At 48.4% G+C, this 13,586-nt stretch overlaps 1 protein-coding gene across 5 annotated transcripts in view; it reads left to right on the top strand.

Moving 5' to 3' along the window:
• The window catches only part of LAMB3 (laminin subunit beta 3), a 62,641-nt gene that overhangs the window by 23,812 nt on the left and 25,243 nt on the right, over positions 1-13,586 (top strand). For all 5 annotated transcript variants that reach the window (XM_086694585.1, XM_086694586.1, XM_086694587.1 and 2 more), the window contains 3 exons: positions 614-922; positions 2,310-2,374; positions 3,187-3,341. In XM_086694585.1, coding sequence (XP_086550711.1) covers positions 2,347-2,374; positions 3,187-3,341 — 183 coding nt within the window. In that variant the 5' untranslated portion in view covers positions 614-922; positions 2,310-2,346. The remainder of the gene's footprint in view (positions 1-613; positions 923-2,309; positions 2,375-3,186; positions 3,342-13,586) is intronic.

Genomic DNA, 13,586 nt, shown 5'->3' with positions numbered 1-13,586 from the left:
GGGGGAGGGGGCAGACAGGGGAAGTGGGTCTAGTTGTGGTTAACCTTTCCTTCCACCACTTGTGGTCAGGTCTGTTTTCTGGCCCTGCAGGCTGGCATTCCTGCCCTGGAAGGGTGGGGCCCCGAGACCAGCCCTTACTGAGCTGGGGGCAGTGACTCACAGGTAGTTACCTGTCCTGGGGCTCCCTGCCAACCTGCAGAGGGAGCCGGAGGGTAGGCATTTAGAGTTTATTCCTGTTTATTCCCCTTAAGCTTTCCTTGGGCTTTGACCCCTTCCTGATGAACCTAAAGGGTCTGCAAATTCCCCACGAAGTAGGGTTTTTCCACTTCCCCTCCCCCCTCCTTGGGAGGGGTCTGGTGCTTTCCAGGGTCCTGGATGTTTAGTTCTCCTCCCCTTGTAGCCCAGTGACAGGTCTGGGCAATAATACCCTGTATAACAGCCCTGACCTTTGTGTCCTCTGCTTGGTCTTCTGTCCAGGGTGGTCCAGGACACAAGAGGAAGCTGACCCCTATAGGCCTTGGGAAAGTGCCAAGTGTGGTGTCTATCACAATGTGAGTGCCGTTCCCTGCCCCCCTGGAGTCACTGACATTTGTCTGGTGCTTTCTGTTTGCAGTGGCTCCCTTCAACCACCCCCACCCAGGACACCCATGGGCAGCCAGGGACTGATGAGCTCGCTGTGAGGCCTCTGAGACCGACCCACTTGCCCAGTCCTGTCCTGGGGGGGTGGGGGTGCTGTGACGGCAGATGGGCGTGCCAGCTGCCAGATTCCTGAGGCCCGCCCTGCAGTGGGCTACGCCCAGCCAGGGAGTCTCCAGAGGTGAGGCCGTTCTTTAAAAACTGGGAGCCAGGAGAGGAGCCCCCACATTCAAGGGGTGCTCTCAGAGGCCATCTGGAGAAAGAAGAGCAAGCAGCACGGAGCAAGGTATGTTACCTGTCTTCACCTGCCTTCACCTGCCCGGTGAGGGCCAGACGAAGGGGGGAAGGGCTGTCTGTATCTCTGGGTGTCTGGGGCCTGACTACAGGGCCTGATTCAGTCCTTCCTGGGAGCTCACCCAAGCAAGCAAGCTCACCTCCAAAGGCTAGGTTAAATGTCTGCCATTGTTTGGGCTGCTTTTTCACATCTGATAAGAGTCTCGGTGACATAAAAAAGCAGCTTCAGATCGGGGCTGAGCACAAAGAGTAGTAGAAAGTGTGGGCTGGCCCAGCTAGAGCTCTTCCAAGGGCCACTCAGATGCCTAGTCGTGGAAGATTCTAGCCCGGGAGTGGAAGCACAGAGATAGCACTGGATGAAAAACCAAAAAACGGGTCTTAGGCCATGATTAGCTGCGCAACATCAGGCCACCCATCTCCTCCTGGGGCCCCTGAATCTTCTGGGAGGGATTGGAAAACAATTTTGATGAATTAGGATGTATGATTTAAAGATTCCAGGAGCGTCCCCAGGTTCCTCTGTGGTCATGCCTTGTCCTGCACGCACCCCCACCCCCCACCTCATCCTTCCACCCCAGCCAAGGGAGTTTGTGGCTGTCACTGGAGCAGGGCACACATCCAAACGAAGACAGAGTTGGGCACTGCCTGAGCTGGGGTGGGACTTGCCTCAGCACAGTAGGCCTGCCTGTCCCCCGGAGGGACCCTTTGAGTATCCAGCCTCAGCCTCCAGAATCCCCATTCTGGGGACTCCCTCCTGCACGCCCGGGCCAAAATGGAAGACATTTTGAGTTGCTTTCAGTTCAGATGAAATCGTCATTCACTTTTTAAATTCTGCCAGGCTCCCCTTTCTTCCCATCACATCCCAGCTACCTGCTTAGCCCAGAATTGTGGCCACCACAGTCTCACCCTTAGGGTGGCCTGGGTGGTACTAGAGACCATGGCAGTGGCAGAGAGAGCTCGCTTCCAGGCCCTCAGTCACTTTGACCCACTCACCTTTGGGCCTGGATGTTGGGCCAAGCCCTGAGAAAGGCCAACTCTGTTTCTTGGAGTAGTAACAAGGCCTCTATAGCTCCTCTTCTGCAAAGGGCCCAGCCCTTTTCTGCTCCCCACGATTGTGTGGGCAGGGTAGGGCCAAGCCTCTTTCCCTTCCATCTCAGGGGGGGAAGACGAAGTCTGTGAGGTGATGGCATTTTCCCAGGTTATGCTGTGAGACACACGCCAGCTCAGACATGGGTTCAGGGCTCTGACATTTTCCAAGCTTTTGGCTACAAATGTACCTGCTGCTCGGAAGTATCCTAGGTCAAGACCCTAGGTAAAGGGGGCTAGTATGCCCCAGAGGTTTTATGGATTTTTTTAATCCAAGCTGCTTTGTTCTGTCCCAGGTGAGGGCCTCTGTGGGGATTCCCCTATTGGCTGAAAATGAGGCCACTCCTACTCCTGGGTTTTGGTAAGTATCCATTCCCGTCTTTCCAAGCCCTGTTATATAGCAGGGAGGTGACACCATGGGTAAGAGGATAGTTTACCAAAATACGAATATCATCTGTCACCCTGTAGTCCTTGAGCTTGGAGCACTTGTCTACTGGGGCACCCATGAGGTTTCCTTGCTCATTTGGGCCTTTGGAGAAGATGAGAGGTTCCTAAGTGTCTTCTTATTTCTACCTGAGGGTGGCTCATGGTTTCCCAAGTGCCCTGCACAGCTGATTTCCTAGCCTTTCACTCTGGCTGGTTCCAGAGCCATCATGGCTTGATTTTACAGTGGTCTGTAACTGGGCACTCACTAAGTATGGCTGGGTCAACTTTGCAGATAAAGGAGTAGAAAGAATGCAGGCATCTCCTGGTGTTGCACAAATGGCCAGCAGCCAGCCCTGTTTTGGTTGCTGACAGAGGCCAGGCTGCAAGTGAAGAGATTGAGGAGTATGTCCTGGTGGCTGAGCATGTGCCTGCAACTTGACTCTAAAAGCCACATATGGATGCCACATTTCAGGATCATCCAGGGTTTTTGGTTGCCAGTGTTTCCCCTCCTTTCCTTTTTAAATTATGGGTTATGGAACATGAAATCAGGGTTTGGTTTTGTTTTGTTTTGTTTTGTTTTGTTTTGTTTTGTTTTGTTTACCTAGCAGCATCAGGATTGCAATCCTCACCACCACCACCAAGTGGGAGCATGCTAGTCTAGCTGATTTATGCTTCCCTGGGGGATACTGGGTGGCCTGGTGGACCCTCCTCTCTCTAGGCTGTATCTTAGCACCCTTGTGATTTCAGTCTTGCCCAGTTTCCTGTGTGCCCAGCAAGCCTGTTCCCGTGGGGCCTGCTATCCACCCGTTGGGGACCTGCTCATTGGGAGGACCCGGTTTCTCCATGCTTCATCCACCTGTGGACTGACCAAGCCTGAGACCTACTGCACCCAGTATGGCGAGGTAGGCCCTACCACCATGGCCTCCAGGGCTGGAAAAGGCAAGATTGGGCTGTGTGTGAGTCTGCCATTTGTTCACAGAATGCCTGGAATGTACTTGGTATAGCCCCAGCTTCATGCACTGTGGAGAATGCAAGAAACATATAAGGCCAGATCACTGCCTTGACAGAATTTTCTCCTTCATTGGGCAAGAGAAAATGTACTCAGAATTAGCGGGATGGCTCTTTTCTTCTGCTTATAAAACTGAAATCTCTCCCTAGTCCTTGGGCATGGGCAGGACAGGTTTTCAAGTCTTGAGAACAGACAATGGGATGAGTACTGATCCTTTAGTACGTAGAGTTTAACATGTCTGTGGTGGATGAAGTCAAGGCTGATGGAGCATAGGTGGGGGGATGTGTGCACTGGGTTGTGTTCTTGCTGTGGGATGAGCTAAGTTGTGCCATGGTTACTTGTTTGCCACCATCTCTTTGGCCAGTGTTGGGATATGAGTGGACAGAGCTAGCGGGACAATGTATGATTATAAGCTGGAGTTTACCTTCTGTGTTTTGCAACTATCATGTATGAAGAGCCAGCTTACCTCTCAGCCTTGTTGGTCCACTCAGGCAAAGTGGGAAACATCCCAACTGCTTTTGGAGAACATAAATCAGCAGGATAGACCAAGAAGTGATGAGGCCATAAAGGAGGTTTGGCAGCTCAGCTGATAAGTCAGAACACAAGCTGAACAAATCCAGAAACTTAAACGCTAGGACCTGTCAATTGACATTGCCTGATTAGGAAACTGAGTTTTTAAAAGAGCTTTTGTGTTTTTTTTTCTTCTACATGCCTGTGGACCTTTGTTGTAGGAACTTTGGCTTTCTTTTCTTTTTTAAACTTTTTTTTTAATGTTTATGTTTTGAGACAGAGACAGAATGCGAGTAGGGGAGGGGCAGACAGAGAGGGAGACACCAAATCTGAAGCAGGCTCTAGGCTCTGAGCTGTCAGCACAGAGCCTGACGCAGGGCTCGAACCCACGAACTGTGAGATCATGACCTGAGCCGAAGTTGGACGCTTAACCGACTGAGCCACCCAGGCGCTCGTCTTTTCTTTTCTCTTTAATAAGGTGGGGATCATTCTTGGTGCCTTATGTTTACCAAGGTTGAAATCACTTAGCATTTTCTTGTTTCCCAGCTGCAGGTCTCATTTGGCCATCTTTCTGCCCCAAAGACAAAGATTTGGACAAAGGAGTGGGTGAGGAAGTGATTTTCCTCGAATCTCTAGTCTTTTCAGAAAAAGAGAGAAAGAGAGAAACAGACAGAAGGGGAGTAAGAGAGATTCATTGCCATGAAAGAGACTTGGGTTCACAGAGAACCTGTGGTGTCCTCTTTCCAGACAGTCCTTGTCCTTGGGATGATGGAGGTGGCATCTGATACCGCCTCTGGGCCTCCCTGGCCTTCTTGTCACCAGTGTTCTCTTGGCTACTTTTAATGACAGATGGTACTGGGTAGTGGCTTTGGAGGCACTGAACAGAGATGGCTGTGGTTTCTGCTGCTCACCCAGTTGGATATAGGAAACCCTGTTTGACAGTGTTGGGTAAGATGGCCAGCATAAGACAAGTACTCCCTGTGGGCCCAGATTACTCCACACACATCAGGGGACCTGGAAATATTGAGCTTTCTAGGCAACAGAATGGTTTTAGCCATCCCCTTCCTACACACCCTCAAAATATCATGCTACTAGGGTATGTCTAAAAATTTCAGGGAGACTTCTGCTGACCTCCTTCCTCAGGCTGGCCTGCCTTCTGGAAGGAGAAGCAAGGAGAAGTCAGAGCCCCTGTCCTGGCATGTCCCCTCAACCCCAGCTCTGTCTGGACAGCCTCTGTCCCCAAAGCCTTGGGCTTTTGGCTTCACCTTGGCCGGCCCTCTGCCTCTCTCAGATGCCCAGGGTGCCAACTCCCTTCCCTGCTCTTAAATAGCCCCCTGAGAGCAAAGTGGTGCTTGCAAAAGAGAAGTCTAGACTTTTGCAACCCTGGGGATGGATAAATATCAGCTATTTTGCCGCTGTGAGAGTTGAGAAGGATTGGCTTTTTTTTTCTCCTTTTCTATAAGGGGGAATAAAGCCATGCAACCTCTTTTCAAGAGTAGAGGATAGGGCATCTTGAATGCAATGTGTAGTCCCAGGTCTGCCACTAACTTGTGGCAAGATATTACCCCTTTCCAAGACTTCCTTCCTCTTCCATGAGTGAGTGTTAGATGAAAGTGTCTGCAGGTTTGCTCCTGGCCCCAACTTTCTCTGGAAATGAGCTGACTGTCGAAAACCAGCTTCTCTCCCCCTACCTTCCACTCCTCCCTTATGTCATTTCTCATCCTCTCTCTTTCCTGTCTCACCTCCTAGAGGCTGTTGGGTGGCAGCCATGAAGACATACACTAAAGACACACACTGGGTGCTGTGGTGGCTGTGTGATGACAATTAGGAATCAGTGTTTTAACTCTGCTGAGTTCCAATTCCAGTTTTTAAGTTTAATTTATTCTATCATCAAATGGTATGTATAGCAGCTATAATTTATTAGGCACATATTATGTGTCCCAGACATCATAGTAAGAGGTTTATATAAACTATCTCAATCTATTTTCATGATACTTCATGTGGTGACACTTGTTATCTCTGTGAGCTATTGGGAGGGCCTGGGTGTGTGCTGGGACCCCAAATTTCTGATGGAAACACACAGGTGTCGAGTTTTCTGAGTACTTAGAGATGGGGGGTGTCCTGGCCAGCCCTGGCTGGAGATGAGACATGATGCAGAACCTCACTGCTAGTGCCCTCCCCTCCCCCTTCTCCCCCTCACCCCTTTCTACCAGCTCCTGCCCTGATATACACACCTGCCTTAAGTCGAAGCTTCTGGTTAGTGCCTCTGTTCTATTTCTGTGACATGGCGAGCCCTGAGCCAATTACAGCCTTACCCAGCACCTGCTGCCTGCCCACTGATGTGGCACGAATGCAAGCTCTCATTGGAGATTTATGACTCTTGGACATTCTGCACTGCTCATTCCCCTGCTGTCCACCCCAGAGGGACTCAGTGGAATGGGGATTGCAGGAGCAGTGGGGACTCCTTCCAGTTCCAAAATTGTCTCTCCCAGCTCCTGGTCTCAGAGTGTAGCTCCTTTTTTGTGTGCCAGTCTTTGCCTGTTGGCATCCTACCTCCTCTCCCTGATTTGGTCTCAGTAGCTAAACCCCATCAGCCTCAAGAGCTTGCTTCTGAGATTTTGGGGTCCATATTGCATCCCTTGCAATGGACATAGGACTTGGTCAGCTTGGCCTTATGGCACCCCACCCCCAACTTTGCCCCTCTGGTCCTGACCTTTAACTATCTAAGCTTGGGCCCAGGCTGTTCTTTACCAGGATGGCCCTGTTTCCTCGCTCTCCTTCCTCTAGCTCCTAGCTAACCTCTGGATAAACTCACTGTTCCCTAAAGCTCCAAGAACATCTGTGTTGCCCCCTTATCCTTGTTTGCTTCTGTGCTCTCCCTGAGCGTCAGTTCCTCATTGGAAAAATGAGAGTAATGACAGCACCCACTCCAATGAGTTGTTGTGAGGACTGTACAAAGGAATGAGCAAAGTGACCATGGCTAGTGTCTGCAAGATGCTAAATGTTCCATCCCCTCTTCCCTTACACACCTGCCTACTGGCACCTGTGTCTGCGTGCAAAGGCTGCCTCATCTGTGAATCATACTCCTGAGCATTTCTTCCCTGATTAGGACACACACTCACATACTTATGGAAATCAACCCATCCTTGGGCCAGCCCACTCTGCTTCCAAGTGGCTGCTGCCAATCTGATTTGCAGTGGACTGTTGGAGACTCTGGAGACAATTATGGTCAATGAAGTCACCCTGACCGGTAGTGAGGACCCTCTGGTTCTGATCTTGGCTGTGACACTTAGATTAGGGATGGAACCTTACTAGCCCATGGGTTCCCTCTAGACCACCACTTCTCCATTTGCGAGATAAAGGAGTTGGGTTAGTTGGCCTTCATGTTTGCTTAGCTTTAGCATCTCTGCCTGCTTCTCAGAGATGGCTGGGCTGTGTGTGACCCTTTAGGTTCCTCATGGTCTCTCTCAGGCAAGTACTGGCAGGGGCTGAGCCATGCCATGTGATCATCTCTGGGCTGGTGCAGGCTCCCCAGAAACCAGTGGGTTTTGCCTGGAAGCTTCCCAGCCCTGATTTCTGCTTCTGACAATGTCTCCTCCAATGTTGTGTCTGCTCCCCTAAATGCTTATTTATCTCCCACTCCCTCCCTTTCTGGGGAAAACTTAATTACTCAGCTGCCTTAATAACAGTTTTACATAATGCACACCTCAGGTTAATTAGCTGTGTAAACGAAATAGCTGCCATTTTGATCTCTTGGAAACAAGCTGAAGAGCAGTAGCCAGTTCACATCCCCTCCTCCCCAACACACACACACATACAGGCACACACTTGCACACATGCATGTAAGTGCACCCACACCCACATGCACAAACCCCAACAAACACTGACTTTCTTTGACAATTGTCTGTTTTCTTAACCTTTGGCATGGCTAATGTGTAGACACAGGATATGTTCATATATATCCTGAGATCCTTATCCTGTGCCCACAGAAGACTTTGAGACTGTCTCTAACCAAAATGTCTGCCCTCCCGTTTCCCAGAAGCTCTCAGACATTCTGAAACTTCCAAAGCTCCTGCCATTGGGGATTCACTCTTTTGAATGAAGCATTGTTGAATTCCTTGTTTAAAATACAAACGCTCTTGGGAAAGGCACCATATCATCAACCATTTATATTTCAACAAGGGTTTGCTTGTCAGAAAATGAGCTGTGGCTTTTGAAAAGGGTTCCAAGAAAGTGAAACCCAGGATGGGTAAGTTTTGAGGGCTAGAAGGAAATGGATAGGGACACTGGGGGATAATGTTGCTAACAGAAGGAAGAAAAACCCAGGTTGGTGGAATGTGAGATTCTGGGTGCCTGGTTGTTATGGGCTGGGAAGCACAGCTTGTAGGCTAAAAGTACAGAAGAGGAGGGAAAGATGTGATGGGAAGGCCTGGACCAACCAGGTGGCCTCAAACTTTGCTGGCCTGGTCTCTCACTCAATTGCTTTTGGGGTTCAGGTCTCTAGAAGTCTCTAGGCAACATTTTGCAGACCTACTTTACTTCTTTGTCTTTGGAGGCTATAGGAACCATTGTTACTGGCAGAGCCTACAGAGGTCCAGACAGGCAAAGGATTCCCTGCACTCAGGTTTAGGGAAATATCTCTGTTTCTGTAAAGGTCCAGGCTGGGGCTGAGGCTGTCCTTTCCAGGGAAGAAGGGAGGGAGCATCCTGACAACCAACTCTGGTCCCTGCCAGTGGCTGCCAAGTTACCACTGTGTCCCTTGGATCAGAACAGGAATAGAAAATTTAAAGGCAGATACTTTGGGACAGAAATCCCTGCTTCATCTCTTCCTAGCTTTATGAACTTGGACACATTTCTTAACTCTCTAAGACTTGCTTTCTTATCTGTCAAATGAGTATACCCATCATTTAATGTAAAATACCTACCTCAGAGATTTTGGAAGGATGGAAGGAGATAATGTATGCACAGTGCTCAGGAGAGAGCCTGGTGCAGTGTAATTTCTGGGTGTGTGGTGCACATCATCTTTAATCAGCTTCAGAAAGTCAGCCTACTGAACTTACTTTGGATGGTGATAAGGGCAGTGCTTAAGGCTTTGGTGAAGATGTTATTTCATGATGAGAGAAGATGAAGTTGAAAGTACCTTATAGAACTGGGGCTTTCCTCCCACTCAGCACCATAGTGGAACCCAACTTTTGACCTTTACTGGCAATATCCACGAATGTAGAAAGGCTGAGGCTTCTGGATCCCAGTGGGGTTTAATGGAGGCCTTGCTGACCAATGACCTTAAGGGCTCCTTCTTCTGCCCACTTAGCTGAGAAGAGTATTTCTCTAGTACAGCATCTGGTCAGTGTCTTTTTTTTTTTTTCTTCCTTCCTTTGCATTCTTGTTTGGAGTGTTTTTAAACTTCTGAGCAGATAAGCTGGAGTAGGGAAGAATTCTAATAGCATGTTAGAGCAAGAGGGAACTTCATTATCTCATTCCACCCCTGCATATTACCAATGAGGAAGCTGAAGTGGAGAGAATGTCTTTTCTTGCAGGCAGCTGGATTTTTTTTTCTTTCCTTTTCTTTTTTTTTTTTTTTTTTTTTTTTTTTTGGTCTCGGCTTCCTTTCTTTTGGCCCTGGCTGGCAGCCATGACCCTGATGATATCTCCTTAGATAGACACAGGCAGCCACTGGCTTGCTCATGGCAGGGAACTGGGCCATGAAAACCAGACGCTGTTTTCCTATTTCCCCCTGGAGTTAGCTCTGTGTTCCACAAAGGCACAGAGCTTTGATTTGCGTTTACCTTCCTTTTCCCACCCATTTCCACTGTGATTCAGGCTCCTGCTGGCTCTTGCTCTCTCCTTTGCTCTCCCCCTAGCTCTCTGGGAGGGTTTCTCTTCCCCCAAGACTGCTGAGCTTCTAGAAAGCTCTAGGATGAGGGAAGAGGCCCAACCTTTCCAGATGGAGAGTAAGTAGGAGCCAAACTGGCTGGAGGCCTGACAGGCTGAACTGATAATACTGCCGCGTCTCTGAGGTCGTGCAGCCAGGAGAACGCTCACTAGTTGACCCCAGAGGGAGGCTGCTGCAGCTGAGACCTTCCACCTCTGGGAGAGATGGAAGTGCCTGACACACATGAGGGGAAGAACCTCGCATTGATAATCACACACACACGTTTATACACCTACTCATATAAGCATGCAAGAATAGATAGAAAGGGAAACTGAGATACAGAGGAAAAGAGAAAGTTAGCAACTTGTCTTCACATGGGCTTCTGCCATAAGCTGCTCTATTTCAGGTCTCCAGCCAGCTAGCTAGTTGACGAGCAGAGCTACTTAAAATACCTGGCCCAAGCCTGTTGGCTTAGCCTGTCTCTAAGGATTGTAATAAATCCCTCCTTTAGCTATGTTACTAGGATAAGCAGCACGTAGGTTTTAAGCCCACGAGGGTATCTGATCTTCCATCAGTGTCTGCACACGTGGAAGGGAAGTGGAGCAGGCACTGGGTACCCCCAGCTGACTCCGAAGACTGGGCCAGGAGGCAGGATAAAAAGCCCATACTGAACACCCTGGAGATTTTTAGTTTGTTTAGTTTTATAATGTCTACTTTTCTGGGCATAAAAGTGTGTGTGTGTGTGTGTGTGTGTGTGTGTGTGTGTGTGTGTATCTCCAAGGTACTAAAGTTTAAAATTATTAAAGAATAACATATAAGGAAAAGAGTTCCTTATTATCCTATTACCCAGATATATTAGGTTAAATTGCATGCCATTGCCATTTTTGTAGGTCAGATTGGCTGAAGTAATTTCATCTGTTCAACCTAATCTGTTGGTATATGTCCTTCCAAACACTTTCTATTCCTTTAAAATATATATATATATATATATATATATATATATATATATATATATATATTCCTTTTATATTATATTTATTTATATTTATATTATATTCCTTTAAACATATATATGATATATACATGATATATGTATATATCATATATATATGTGTATATATATATGATCATGACCTATATACATTTATTCCCAACTGTTTTTCTTCATAAAACAAAATATGGTAAGCATTTTCCCCATGTCATTGAAAACTTCCTGTGACCAATCTTTTTAATAGTTACATAATATTTCATCTTTTGGGACCATGAAGGTCATTTTTCAGTTCCAGGTTGAGTTGTTCTAGCCCCTGTGCCCCAGGCCTGAGGAAAGAAAGAGCCTTGTTTCTGGTGCTCGCTTGGCCGGGGAACAGGCTGGGATCGGGTCCCAGCAGAGCTGAGGAGAGAGCTCTGGTGACAGGCGGCCGGAAGGCAGCTGGCCCTTGTCTCTCTGCAGGACATGTGCTGAGTGTAGACGGAGGATGGGGAGTGGAAAAGTTTGCCCCTGAGAGGCTGCGCAGAGTGGGGAGAAGGGCATGCTCATTGCCAGGGACCAAAATAGGATTCTGGAGGAGAGTCAGATTCCAGCAAGAGGCTTCTCTTGCCCAGAAAGGATTATTTTAAGTGCTCAGGTATTTATTTCAGCCACTGACACATCTACAGTTTCTGTGTTAACTGAGCTGGGTCAGCCTGAGAAACCAGCTTTCTTCCCAAAGTGCTTTCTCCACCTTACATTCCCCCATGGTCAGCTACACGGTGAGGCCAAGCCCTTTGAGTGAGACAGAGATTGTCACCCTTTACTGTGCTTCCGTGATGTCTGTGGACCCACCTGGCTTCCTAGCAGAAGTGAGAGGGCAACATTGATGGAGGAAGGGAGAGGGAAAGAGGGAGAGGAGGGAGAGGAGGGGGGGTTGGTAGGGGACCCTCTCTGGTGTTGTGTTGGTGCCGACATTGGCTATCAGCAGAAAACTCACCAGCCTTTTGAGCCTCATCTTTCACAAATGTAAAATAGGAAAAATACTCCTTATTACCTGGGTACAGTACCTAGCCCACGGTAAGCTCTCTGTCACATAATGTTGATGTTCTATTACCTCCTCTCTTCCCCACCCCTCGTTTTAAACTCCATGACTGCAGTAAGGGAATGTTTAGTAATAATAACAATGTTAGCAGTCATTGAGTATTTGCTATTCATTAAGTATTAAGGCTCTACTATGTGCTGGGCACTTTTTTAAGCACTGGGAATACAGGAGAGGAAGCCCTCGTGGAGTATATATGTTCAGCAGAAGGAGGCAGAGGGTAAACAAACAATATACGCAAATAAATAGACAATAAATGCCCAACATTTCAAGTGGAGACCTGAACCCTGAAGGAAAATGTAGCTGGGCAAGGAAAGGACAGGGCATTGAGTGCTCCATACAGAGCATGCATGCCAGCCATTATTTGAACCTTAAATACCAAAAAATTATTGTTTAATAAAACACGTTTGGTCGTGATGAAGAAACCTCTGAGCAGCAGGATGGGTGACAATTCTCTCATATGCAGGTGAGAACTGGAAAGTGGGGTGGGAAGTAGAGTTTCCAGGAACCAGGACTCCTGGCTCCCCTTCTTCTGCCCTGTCCCAAGCTTTGTCAGCCGTGGGGAGGGAGGATGGGTGTTGGGCAAGGAGTTCCCATAACCCCAGGCACAGGCTCAGCATATTAACTCAATCCCTTTGGGACTGATCTGTCACGTTAATTAGTGCAGGGGACACTACCCGTTCTAAGACATCACATCAGCCTTATTGGCTTATCACTTTCCCTGGTCAGGCTAGAGGTTCAGGAGCAGAAAGGCCTTGGACAAACCAGAGCTTTCCCCTGGTTCTGGTGAGTAGAGGCCTTAGGGGAAAGCAGAAGCATGGGTGTTTGGAGATACGGTTGTCCCAACCCAGAAGGAGATTCTTGTCCAAGCCTTGCTTCTACTTGTGGATGAATATGGAGCCTTCCGAATAGTGTTCTCTACTCTGGGCACAAGGTTTGGTGCCTTGGTTACGCAGAGAAAACAGTTTATTTGTGTTGCATGGGGGAGCTGGGACAAGGTTGTGCTGTCTCTGTGGGGGGGTACGTGTGCATGCACACATGCGCACATACGCACACACGCATAAACTTAAAGAACAAGGGTCATGTTCTATGGCCCTATTCTTTTGCTTGCTGGTCTCCACCTGCTGTGGAGTCCATGGGGTTCAGTTCTTGTGTCACTTGTGTCACCCCAGGGCTTGGGCAGGCCAAGGAAGGTGTGATTTGGGGGGGAGCTCCCCAGTGAGGCTGTTTCCTTTTTGGCTGCCTCGATCTTCATGTGAGAACTCTTGCCCTGAGCCCCAAGGCTGCAACATTCCTGGCCTTGGGACCACCTACCTACAAAGCTCCACTTGGTGGGGGACCCTTAGATTCTCTCCTGTGGGTAGGGAATGCCAAACCTGAGAAGGGTCCTCAAGTCTCAGATGTCAGTGCTGGAAGGCCTTTGAGATCATCCAAATGTTACTAGAATGTTGGCTCTCTGAGGGCAGGGTCTTCATTTTGTTCACTAGTATAACTCCAGGGCCCAGAGCGGGGTCTAGCACATAGTACACACTCAGTAAATATTTGCTGAATGATTGAATGACTGTATTCTAACCTCCACTCTACCTGTACAGGAGAAAACTGAGCCTAGAAGATGGGGTAACAGAGCTAGGACTGGAACTCCAAATTCCCTTGTCCTTTTTTTGCTGTGTCCCCTCTCCCTCATGCT

This window comes from Puma concolor, chromosome E4 (genome assembly GCF_028749965.1).
Source record: "Puma concolor isolate L17-30 chromosome E4, mPumCon1.1.hap2, whole genome shotgun sequence".
In the NCBI taxonomy this organism is placed as follows: Eukaryota; Metazoa; Chordata; class Mammalia; order Carnivora; family Felidae; genus Puma; species Puma concolor.
This window is presented reverse-complemented; position numbering and strand designations above follow the sequence as displayed.